At 35.6% G+C, this 13,071-nt stretch overlaps 1 protein-coding gene and 1 non-coding gene across 2 annotated transcripts; both read right to left on the bottom strand.

Annotated features, from left to right (window-relative positions):
- Positions 1–727: 727 nt before the first annotated feature.
- Positions 728–801, bottom strand: TRNAK-CUU. The gene has a single exon. It is a non-coding gene; the product is annotated as a tRNA-Lys (tRNA).
- Positions 802–1,182: 381 nt separating this feature from the next.
- LOC113304159 (F-box protein CPR1-like) lies at positions 1,183–2,807 on the bottom strand. The gene is made up of 3 exons (XM_026553218.1): positions 2,521–2,807; positions 2,132–2,459; positions 1,183–1,275 (listed from the first exon to the last, which is right to left on the bottom strand). The coding sequence occupies exons 1-3, from the start codon at positions 2,805–2,807 to the stop codon at positions 1,183–1,185; spliced, it is 708 nt and encodes a 235-aa protein (XP_026409003.1).
- Positions 2,808–13,071: the final 10,264 nt, after the last annotated feature.

Genomic DNA, 13,071 nt, shown 5'->3' with positions numbered 1-13,071 from the left:
ATCGAAGAAACCATAGAAACAATTTCTATAACCATTCTTCAAACTAACCTCATGTCTTCTCTTCTACATCGTCTTCATAGCTGCTGATAACAGAGGAGAAACATGGAAACCCTGGAAACTTGGTTTCGGGCAAAGCCCCAAACCTTAAACACTAGAACACCAAAATCCTCTCTCTATAAGTTTCTCTATCACACCGATATTAACCTTCACGGTAGCACATGATCCTCCCAACAAAGAAACCAAAATCCTAAGCACAAGGATTTACCACTCTTTTAGGTTGGATTATTTACAAACCTACAATTCTAGTCCTACATAGAGACACAAACTTGGCCCTTAGTTACTTTAGGAACAAGGTTTCCTAACTTGGATACTAAATTTCTAAATTTTAAGAATAAGTTAGCACAAGCTAGAGTTTGACCAAAAATCAAACTTTCACAACCGACTAAAAAACAACAAGTTCGAGTGTAGTATATGAGAACACGAAATTTTGATCATTTCAACTTCTCTAAAAAAACAACATGTCGCACAACAAACTTCATCTTCTCCTCGTATGTAACGCGTTCGCTCGAGTTTATCAACCGCAGATTGTGAAACAGGATTTCTTTTTATTCTGTTATATTCTTCATCTTCCATATCAAAGTCTTGTTCAAATTCTGGATCTTCATATTCCGGATTCCATATCAAAGAAAAACCATCCAAAAAAAAAATACAAATGATTAAAAAAAAACACTAGAAACAGGGATCGAACCTGTGACCTTGTGGTTAAGGGCCACAAGCTCTAACCAGCTGAGCTATTCCAGCTTTGTTGATCCATTTCGGAATTTTATTGTTGACATATCTAAAGATGAGCAACATTTTTTCTTTTTAATACATCTCTAGGGCATTTGCAGTCAATTAAGCTGCTAGTTTTGTTTTAATACATCACATGCTAGCACAAACTGGCTAGGAATCCCTGATTTAAGTAACACTTTCATCGCATATATTCCAGTTTTCCAGAGGAAAATAAGACTGTTCGGTTCATTACAATTCTGTTAAAGAAAAGCCGGGTACACTAAGGTTTTACCCATCAACAAAATTCAGCAGTGCTTTTAGGAGCTACATGGTTCAGTAGTTGATATCAATATTCAGGACACCTTTCCTCCGGAAACTTATGTCGTCCAAGATAATAACAACGGGAAAAGATCAAATCCGTAAAAGAAAGACCTTGGCAATATGTGGTCCGATGACAAAACTCCCAACACCTCCACTGCCGAAACTGGATCTTCCGTCAGTAATCTGCAAGTTCATTGCAGTTAAAAGTATGAAACGTTAGCACAGGAACGTACCAGCAACTGCTGTGCTAGACAAGGTTTAAAGCGGAATAAGAATAGATGGTAATGTGCGGAAAAGGTGTAGCAGCATAGTAACAAAGTAGCAGGGGGGCCTAAATAATGTGTATACTGCTAGCTGGTGATGACGACATTGGCCTTTGATAAAAATTAAAAAGCGGATCAAACAATTTTAACAGAGAAGCTTCGCCACTTATTCATCAATGCAGAATTAAATTTTGATTTGTAATCGACTACACCTTAGTACTTAAACAAAGATATTTATAAAGCATAACCACATTAGTCAAGAATTCAAATGTTAAGTGGCTAGTGTTCATTAGAGTTATAAGATCAAATTTTCATGCTAGCACTAGCATCACCACCGACTTGGAGGACTCCGAGACAAATTATAAGCCATATACACCTGACTTCCTAAATACCAATAATAGTGATTAGGAATGACACATCAAATTCAAACAGATACTCCGAGGAATAGAAATTTCATATAAGAGGCCGCCTGAAATTCTATCAATAAGATGTAAAAAAAATAGGACCCACCGAATACATTATAGGAGGTGATAAACGAATAACAAAAATCTAAAGTCCTTTTTCTGGTCACCTTTTTCATTTTCTAATTTTCAGAACTTTCATTTTTCACATTAGATGGGATACATAACAGGTGAAGTGCTTGGGAAAACCTTACCTTTTCCAGTTTTCTTCATGCTCCATTGATTCCTCTTGTTCTTCCTTTACTTTAGATATGTACCAGAGTTAAGTGAAACAAGGCTGGTCACATAGTTAACTGCATCTGTAATTTGACAAACCGCAAGTTTCCAATATCTTTCGCTCTTTGGATCACATAAGATTAACTTGTCAAAGCCCTGCAATAAAATCTTATTGTTCTCAAAACTCCATTTGAGCCTCAAACTGAATGCTTCGGTAATGGTCTCTTCAGTAATTGTGAAGCTTTTAGTCCAGGAATCCCTCACTGCATACTCTTGCATTACCCACACATCAACACGAACACCAAAAACATTAAAAACTAAACAAAGACACCCTCCCAGCTCCGCCACATGTTTCCCATACTGATCATCTTCCAGAGGTTCTTCTAGGTATGTCAAACGCTCTTTAGGCAGTGGTACCTCCACAAACCTCATTCGCAATATCAAAAGAGACTAGTACTATCAATAGTTTTTCAACAGAAACAACAAACCAATGAAGTGCACCATTAACAAGCACCCCAAGTTCGTGTTTTGCAAACATGTAAGATACATTTCCAATCTTTCGCCACGAACCCGTTCCCACTGTATAGACCTCAACCTCAAAACTCAACTTAACAGGTCTACACGATGGATCAAATCTCTCAACTCTAACCAACTTGTAATCATCAATCTTGCAATCATACGCAAACAAGAATGAACTTTCACTTAGTTTTCGTGGGACATATATTTTCTTAAACTCTTTAGTCGCTGGATTCAAAAGAAAAATCTGCTCCTCCATGTCATAATCACCGTCAAATCCCACAGTTGCAGTACAACATATGCATAACAAGCCATTAGATGAACCACAGAATGAATCAATTTCACAATTAATTTGACCATATGAAGTTCCGAATTCGAATTCGTAATCTTTATGCTCAACAATAAACCCATTTGAGTTTGATGGGAAATTTAGTAATGGGTTTAATAAAATGACTTGGGATTTCTTCAAATGATAGTTTGGGGAAATAAATATGACATTGTTGTTTTGGATACTATGATTAATGTTCTTATGGATGAAATTAGAGCTGCGGATTAAGGAATAGAAAGACTTACTGACAGACTTAAATCTCAGGAGATATTTGACTGGTAACCTCAATAAGATCTCTTGAGAGATGCCTTCTTGAAGATTTGAAATTGAAATTGACGTTGTTTGCCTCTTTCTCTTCTTCTACTTCTGGTAGTTAGGGTTTTAGGTTTAGATATGTTCTCAAATAGTTGAAGGAAGTAACTACAGACACATGTTTCTTAACAAGAAGGTCATCGGTTCAATCCTTGTTGCTAGCAATAGCAAATATTTCCCTCCCTTTTCACTTTGAAGTCATTGGTTCTAACCCCAAGCACTATGGGAGGAGTTATCCCTTCCATATGCCCTATTAGGTGGGGAAAGCCAAAAATACCAAGTCATATGATCTCCCGTATCCCTACTGTAAAGATATCCTTCATCAAAATTTCAAAGTGAATCACATTTGATCCTCTCATAGGGAAGGGTGAAAATATACTTTACGGATACTCAGTTTTCGTTTTTTAGTTGAAACGGATACTTAGCATACGTGACTTTTACACGGAACTAAGTATCTGATTCTGGTTTTTTAAGTTTTATCCTAATTTTTCTTTTCACTCCTTATTTTTATTAAAACTCGTTTTTTTACCTATTATACCTCTTTTTTTACTCTAAACTATCTTTTTTTACCTATACAAATAAATTCCTAACCGAAAAAGAATTTGGGTAAAGAAAAAACGGATACTCAGTTTCTGTTTGACACTACTTTTTGGGAAACTCAGTTTCCGTGCAGTGTAGAGAAGGGATAAAAGCACACCATAGTGAAGTTGCCTTGTAACCCATTTGACGTCCCTACATTTAGGGGATAGGGAAGGGATATCCCCTACCATAGTGTTTGTCCTAAACGGAATGAGAAGATGATTAAAAACCGTATAGACTCAGGATTTGGGTCGGCCCCTCCGGGATTTGCAGGGAGTGTGATTTGCGGTACCTGTACTATGTAGTGCGGTTTATAAAGTGCCCATATACACGGTTAATTGCGAATTATCAGTAAAATATTTTCCATATTTGAGATTTCTGACTTAAATACGGACTTACCCCATATTTGTTTGATCTGGCTCGTAATCTACATCATATTAGAAATTTGATTCAGTTGGTTTTCTTTTTTAGTTTTTCGATGTCCGATTTGGCTTGTACATCTGATTCTGAATTATTTGAGTCAGGTGTCATTTTGTACGTAACTCATTTTTGGAGTTAAAAATATTTATAAAACTGTTATCTTATAATGTCAAATGTAAATAATCAGATTGAAATATAATTGTTCTAAACCAGTAGTTGAGTTAGAAAAGGAAACATATACCAACCTTCATCGATTCACGTATCTTATTGAGATCCTTGTGCTCAATTCTAATTGGTTCGACGGAGAAATCCATGTCGAACTTACTATGCAAGAACTCATTATGGGCATATCCTCGAAAAATATTCCGGTTTGGTTCCGAAGACGACTTAAAGCTCACTAAGCCCTTGGGAATTATCTTCCAACATTCTTGAAACAAAGATTCTGTTGGCAATCTTGTGTACAAACTGCAATAAGAATTAGAATAGAGAAGCAGGATGCAAACCAGTTAGACAAACCAAAGTCTAGACAGGGATTATATCCTCTAGACTTAAGACAAATTCACCCTGCACTGGTGCTTACGGAATATCGACTCTGTCTCCAAGGATACAACGACTTACTTCTCGACGCAGTAGCACTCCAAACTTCGAGAAACGGCGAACCAGAACTTAAAGTGATGAACTCTCTCTTTAACAATAACTAAATCTATGATTTCTATTGAATGCAGTGATAACTAGATTTTTAATTGATATAATTTTCTAGGTGTGTGCAAGGTATTAATAGAAATTACTAGTACCTCTTCAACGAAGAATCTTAAGTTAAGGTTATTCTTCTCCTGTATGACATGCTAGTAGCATGTTTTCAGCGTTCTGCTCTTATGCTTCTTCTTCTTGACTTTCAGCAATATTAGCTTTGAAATTTGATTTATAATTATTTTCAGCAGTGTTTCTAGGTTTTGGACACTCTGGAGAAAAGTACCCAAAATCTTCACAGTTGTAACACTGAACTTTTGATCTATCAACTGGTTTTCTTCCTTGATAACTTCCAGTGTTGGATCTTCCTGCATTGTTATATCTTCCTTGAAACTTTCCAGCATTAGGTTTTCCTTAGTTGCTTCTCCAGCTAACTTGACTTTGAAGTGCTTCTTCAACTTGTTTTCCAGCAACTGTCTTCTCTAGTAATCTTTTTTTATAGGCTTGTAATGAACCCAGTAACTCATTAATAGTCATAGTTGCAACTGTGTTGCATTCCTCTATAGCAGTCACCTTTGATTCAAATTTCTCTGGCAAACTTCTTAATATCTTTTCAACAACTGTCGAATCTTCTACAGTATCACCATTAGCCTTCATCTCATTGACAACATTCAAAGTCTTTGATAAAAAATCTGATATTGTTTCAGTACTTTCCATATGCAATAATTCATACTTTCTCTTTAGGGTTTGTAATCTAACCTTCTTGAACTTGTCATACCCTATTTAGTAGCTAACCAAACCATCCCATGCTGCTTTAGATTGCTTAGTATAGATAACTCTTCCCATGATAGATTCATGAACACCTTGATGAAGAATATATGTAACTTTAGAATTCTTGTTTCTGTTTTCAGTTAATAGAGTTTGCGCAGCTCCTTCAACTACAGCTCCTTCTGCTGGTTCTACATAACCGTCTCTCAAAATATCCCATACTTCTTGATATGTAAAAATATTCTCCATGTGCAACCTCCAATGCTCAAAGTTTTTACCTTCAAACACTGGTACTTTGATTGAACTTAAACTCGTCATCTTCTTCAACTTAACTTCTCATACCCACAGCCTAGAACCTGATACCAGTGCTCTGATACCAGATGTAGAAAATCTGATATCAAAGACTTAATGAAATAACACAAAAAGCTAAACTCAAACAAACATCACTTAATTGATGTATTACGACTCATGGCTCAACAGCCTATTTATATGACTAACAAACTTGACTTTCAAGCAAAAAACTTTCCTAATCATAATCAAACTCTAACAAGAATCTTTTAGACAATTCTTACGTAAACAAACTCTTAAAACCAGTAATACTTGCAACCCAAGTAAACTTCTAAATACCGTACCACGCGTCAACAACACTTGTTGATCCATTCACTTCATATCAACTGTACTAGTTGACCCGACCATACTCTGTCAACTCTCAATGTTGACCCACACATTATTGTATCAACAACTCTTATTGATCCTTTCTGCCTTCTTTATAGTATCTTGGTTTATTCTTCAACATAATGCAAAAGAATCCTAGAAGAAGACTCAAATGTATCACATTGTCAGCGTGATTAATCTTCATTCGCTAATAACGAATTTTGTTGTTGAATTATAAAAAAAAATTAACCATGAATCAGACGACACATCACATTTGCAATATTATAAGATTTGGTAACTGATCATCTTCAACTGGGTAAATATAGATATATATTTTGATATATGTTTTTTTTTCATCGAACCACATTAAGGAAGACGACATACAATGCCTTCAATTTTGAATCCCATTTTTAGATGCATGATGAGCAAGACAAAAGTAGTTATGAGGTGGTTATTTTTACTAAAGAGTAGCATGAATCAAAATGGCATCATCAATAGGATCACACTATAAATTGAATGGAGTGGTGAACACAAGAGACGGCATGAGCGAGTGCAGCATGGAGAGAGATATAACCATTATCCTACTAGGTGGTGTTGTTGCGGATGAGTCTATTACTATCGTGCAAAACGGTGACGAAACCATAAGAGTTATGATAACGACTACTCCAACAATTCCGACGGCACCTCCTCTGGTTGTTGTGATACACCGCCGCCATGATGTACATTTGCATCTGAAGCATGCGAGTTTGTACCAGTTTATGGTCGTAGGTATGGTTATCCCTGGTGGCCAATTCATGTTTCAGACTTCAAACATGGTGATCCTGAGTCAGCTCCCGTGGAAAAACAGAAAGAAAGAATATCGGCCATAAAGATTGTCCTTATCGCAAATAAATAAAAGCGCATAAAGGGGCGGTTGCAAATGGTTGTGTTATTGTATTCTCAAATTTTCAAACCAAAATAAGTGCATAAGTGAATTGTGTTATGTAGGAATTACCAATAGGTACTAATATAGTAGTCTTAGTTAGTGGCAGGTCCACCCACTAAAGCCCAGTAACCAGAGGTCCAAAGATTTAAATAAAAAAAGAAATTAGACCAAAAAGTTTAACTCCAGGTCCCTATACGTGTGAGAAAGTCATGTACTTTTTTTGATATCTCCAAAATACCCCCTAGTGTAATAGAATATAAACTTTAGATGAACCATTTTTTTTCCAGATCCGTTTTTTTTTCTCTTTCCTCTTGCTGCTAGTAGAGAAAATCTTCTTCTTTTTTTCGTTCTCTCCCGTTTTTTCTATCAGAGAAGAGATAATCCCATGAAGACTTTTGCAAGATATAGATCGATCCTCGAATCCAAGCTCGATTATTTATACGAAGTTTTTGGTAAGTTCATTTTCTTACTGTTGATGTTAGTCTAGGTTTTTTTTAATCAATTTTCTTCTAGTAATGTTTATCTTAGGGTTTCTAGTATCTAATAGTTTTATGGATGTTTGATTATGTTTTGATCTCTATGCTTGAGTGTTTATTTTTTTATAAAATAGTTCAGATCTAGACGGATGATCACCTTTTTTGTTCATTTCGTCAGTAGATTTGATTATATCAGTTTCATTTTATTGGTTCTAGATTTTTTTCAGTTCATTTTTGTGTATGAACCAACAGTACATATCTGCAGTACTGACAAAAACCTAGCTTTATAAACTGATTTTGATGATTTACAGTTTTTTATTAATTTATTAGGTTTTAGATCGGCTTTGATTTTGTTTTACTCATGGATTCATCACTTAATTTGTATGATTCAGCAGTACATATATCTCTTGATTCCTTGGAGAGAAATTAAGACTTAAGATTTTTGGGTTACGGAAATAGGAATTGAACTCGGTTTTTTGTGTGTTTACGATCTTTATTCTTGATTCGTTAATTTTTTTTACTTCAATTTTTATAAAAATACTTCAGATCTAGATATATAATCATGTTTTAGGTTCATTTCATTAGTATATCTGATTTTTTAGTTTCATTTTGTTGGTCTTTGGTTTGTTTTTAATTTTCTTTTGTGTATTAATCATCAGTACGTATATGATGTACTGGTGGTTTTTGATGAAAATAGTCCAGATCTAGTTATAAAATCATGTTTTACGTTCGTTTCATTTGGAGATCTGATATTTTAGTTTCATTTTGTTGGATTTTGGTTTTGTTTATGTTTGGTTTTGTGTATTAACCATCAGTACGTATATGACGTACTGATTTTCTGTGTTTACTATGCATCTATATGTTTTGCTTGTGTATTAACCATCAGTACGTATATGACGTACTGTTTGTATGAATCTTAATCGTAATTATTCGATTTTTTTATTAGATTATGATGTTTTTAGCTTATTTGAACTCTCAATTTGATTTTCTTGTTATTTTCGTTCTTTATTTTCTAAGAAAATCATGCTTGTTTATTGTTTTAGGGGTATTATCTAGCAGTACATATGTCGCATACTAATACAAATTACTTTTGATTTTGTTTTATTTTTAGTTTTATCACTTGTTGTTGTTTGATCCATAAGTACATATCTTCCATACTGAAATAATACTCTTTCGATTCTGGTTTTTAATAGATTCATTCCATACAGTTGTTTTTTAGTTCATGAATCAGCAGTACATATGTGGCATACTGATACAAACTTCTTTTTGATTAGGTTTTATTCTTATTTTTATCACTTGTTGTTGTTTCATCCATAAGTACATATATGCGATACTAAAATAAGACTCTCGATTTAGTTATTTTTCTTCATGGAGTTGTTTTAGACAGTGAATTAACAATACATATATTGAATACTGAAAAAGTTGCTCTTTGAATCTGTTTTATACATGGATTTTAGTCAGTTAATTCTTATGATTTTGTCAACACATATATGGAATACCGAAATAAAACTGAACCATCGTTAGGTAGTATTAATCTTGATGTTGTCATATTACTTGTACTATTCATTTTTGTTCCGTTATTCATATATTGATTGTTGTTGTGTTTTAATTGTTACATTTTGGTCAGATTTACAGGTTCAATATGTCTGATGTTAAGAGCGTTGGCGCTTTTTGGAGGAAGTGGTCCAATGGGAGTGGAGCACTAGAGAGATCATGTTTTTTTTTTTTTACCTGTAAGCAGTGTAGCAGATATGTACTCAAATTATGTAAGCAGTGTAGCGGATATGTACTCGAATTTCATAAACTGTGTAGCAGATATGTACTCGATATAATGAGCATGTAGACACACACGTTTGGTAGTCAGGGTATTGTGGTCATTTTCATGTTTTAATTAATTGTGGACCTTCAGATAAAAGAAAATTCTGGTTGGACCCTACTATAAATAACCTTATGGGCTTAGGACCAAACAAGAAATTTTCCTTGTGTTATTGTACTCTCAAATCCTCAATCCAAAATAAAAATCGATAACTTATTTATTATCCAATAAGAACTTAATCCTGGGAGGGGATGGATTCATTGTTTGATGGGCTTTGGGCCCATCTTCTTCTAAAATAATCCATCAAGGTCTACTTTTGCGAAAATCGACCCAGTGATTATCACAAAATATTTACATTCCCATTTCTAGTGCTAAAGCGAATTATCTTTTGTGTGGCCTCTGTTTTATTAGAAGTCAGAAGGCAAAAAAAACTTTTCGAAGTTTTCTAAATATAAACTTTGCTTACAAATTACAAGTAGTAAATTACAAGTACAACCTTTGCTTACAAATTAAGCAAAGTAGGATAGGTAAAGGTGCAGAAAATCATGTGATGCTAAGTTGCTCTCGTGTTTAGATGGCGCCATGCGTTGAGTTGCATACCACTTGGGCGAAGTGACACTTCATACCGAATTTATATGTTTTGCAACATTTGGCGCCCACAAATATGATCAGATGAGTTGTTGGAAGAAAACTCTTCAAGATGCGTTGTAGAAGACCAACGATTAGCTGAGGCAATATTAGCAAAAGGTTGTTGGTTTAAAAGAGATGAATGTTCTTCAATACGTATACTGAAGGCCTTAAGATGAGCATTAAATTGATCCAAAGAAAGAGTAGAGATAATAGTTGTTAAAGCAGCCACTATTGGATCATAAGAACTATCTTATCCATTGAGAACAGCTTCAGCTTGTGCAACATTATATAATGGTTCACTCACAGCAGCAAAAGAATCACATAATTGTTTAACCTGCAGAATGTGTTCTCCTAACGTCTGCGAACCTTTCTGCAGTTTTTGAAGATCTCTTTTTAGTTTTCGAACACGAGCACTATCTTTACAAACCCTCCAAAGCCAGCCAAACAACACACGAGGTTGTTAAACCAACCACACGACCTATCACACCTGGGGTACGAGATTGAATAAGCAAACCTATAGGAGAAGAGTCTGATGAACATGAGCATAGAGATTCTAATGTAGTTGTGAGAATAATTCTTTGTATCTTCATTGATAGGCAAAAGCCTGATTTATACATGTTTAAACAACTAGATAAGGCAAATAAAAGATACACCTAACAATATCTAGGATATATACAGAAAGAATATATATGCAGTTACAACCAAATAACAAACACAATAATGTCAAGATATATCATATCTTGACCATATCTTAACACCCCCCCCCCCCTCAGACTCAAGGTGGTGGAGTACACATCTTGAGTCTGGAAATTAAGAATCGAAGACGAGCTGCAGAGTGAGTCTTGGTGAAAAGATCAGCCACTTGAAGTTCTGATTTAACATGTGGAAGAGTGATTGTACCTTTCTTGAAATGATGACAAGTAAAATGACAATCTATCTCTATATGTTTTGTACGCTCATGAAAGACATCATTGTGTGTAATTTGAATAGCATCCTTGTTATCACAATACAGTGTTGTAGGAGCAGAAACTAGAACTCCTGTATCACGAAGTAGCCGCCGTAACCAAATGAGTTCAGATGTGGTGTGAGCAAGTGCTCTATACTTTGCTTCAGCACTTGAACGAGAAACCACACTTTGTTTCTTACTTCTCCATGAAATAAACGAGTCTCCCAAGAACACACAATAGCCTGTAATAGATTTTCTATCTGTAATATCCCCATCCCAATCGGAATCTGAGTAAGCTTGAAGAGTGAGATCAGACTTTGATGAGAAACACAGACCTTGATGAAGAGACCCCTTGATATATCTTAGAATTCTGAGAACAGCTGCATAATGAGTAGATCTTGGAGCAGACATAAACTGACTATGTGAACTGCATGACTTATGTCTGGTCTCGTAATGGTCAAGTAATTTAGACTCCCTACTAGTTAACGACACAGTGTTGGATTAGACAGTTGAGTCCCATCTGTAGGACTGTATTTTACATTCAATTCAAGAGGTGTGTCAGTTACCTTATTGTCAGATAGCCTTGCACGCGGTAGAATCTCAGATGCATATTTGACTTGTGATATGAAATAACCAGTGGGTGACATGCCAACTTCAATGCCAAGAAAGTAACTTAAATATCCAAGATCTTTCATCTTAAAACAATCACTGAGATATGATTTGAGTTAAGTAATACCTTGTAAGTCACTGCCAGTAATAACCATGTCGTCAACATACAAGAGAATAATGACAATTCCTTTTTCTGACGATCTGACAAACATAGTTGAATCACAGAAGCTTTGTGTAAAGCCATACTGGAGAATTGCATTGTTAAACTTCTCAAACCAAGCACGAGGTGCTTGTTTGAGTCCATAAAATGCCCGTCGAAGCTTACATACTTGATTAGGTTCATGAGGCAAACCAGGAGGAGGTTGCATGTAAACCTCTTCTTGTAACTCACCATGAAGAAACGCGTTTTTCACGTCCATTTGATGAAGCCCCCATTGTCGTGCTTCAGCAACAGCAAGTAATGTACGAACTGTAACCATTCTGGCCACTGGTGCAAATGTTTCTTCATAGTCAACACCATACTCTTGTGTATAACCTTTTGCAACAACTCGTGATTTACATCGTTCAAACTTACCATCTGACCTGGTCTTAACTTTATAGACCCATCTGCTTCCAACAACTGATTTTCCAGGAGGAAGGTCCACCATTTCCCATGTGCCTGCCTCTGCATGTGCTTCCAATTCATCATCCATTGAATCTTGCCATTATGGAATGGCTGCAGCTTCTCTGTATGTTTTTGGTTCATAAAATGACAAAATAGAAGACAAGGAACAGTGATAGTCTGCATACTTAGCTGGTGGTCTTCGATTGCGAGGTGGCAAAGAATTTTCTTCAGAATCAAGATCTCGTTCCTGAGTTGCACTTTTAGGTTGAGTCGTATAGTGGTCTTGGTCATCCGTATTTGGTGGATCAACAACTAGAGGAGATGGACTTTCAGGAGTAGATATAGGAAAAGTGCTAGGATTGGATTCACTAGGAATGGATCAGAATAAGTGAAAGACTCAAAATATGATGATTTGCTGCTTGGAAGTGACCAGAATGGAACTTTCTCCCAGAATGTGACATGACGAGAGACACGAAGCTTTCTATTAACTGGATCATAACAACGGTACCCTTTTTGTTCAATACCATAACCAAGGAAGAAACACAAGACATTCTTTTGACCAAGTTTATGACGATCACGTTCTGGAAGGAGTACAAAACAAGTTGAACCAAAGACTCAAAGCTAAGAATAGTTTGGTTTCTTACCATAGAGACTCTCAAAAGGTGACATTCCTCCTATGACAGTTGTTGGGACTCTATTGATGGTGTAGACTGCAGTAAGGACTGATTCTCCCCAGAAATTTGAAGGAACTGAGCCAGAAATTAAC

This window comes from Papaver somniferum, chromosome 8, assembly GCF_003573695.1.
Source record: "Papaver somniferum cultivar HN1 chromosome 8, ASM357369v1, whole genome shotgun sequence".
NCBI lineage: Eukaryota > Viridiplantae > Streptophyta > Magnoliopsida > Ranunculales > Papaveraceae > Papaver > Papaver somniferum.
This window is presented reverse-complemented; position numbering and strand designations above follow the sequence as displayed.

Excerpts from the sequence above, each read along its gene's own strand:
- LOC113304159 (XM_026553218.1), bottom strand. The coding sequence starts at position 2,807 with ATGGAGGAGCAGATTTTTCTTTTGAATCCAGCGACTAAAGAGTTTAAG. Across the intron at positions 2,460-2,520 it reads GTTAATGGTGCACTTCATTG|GTTTGTGGAGGTACCACTGC; the intron begins GTTTGTTGTTTC and ends ATTGCGAATGAG. Across the intron at positions 1,276-2,131 it reads AAAGATATTGGAAACTTGCG|ATTACTGACGGAAGATCCAG; the intron begins GTTTGTCAAATT and ends ATGAACTTGCAG.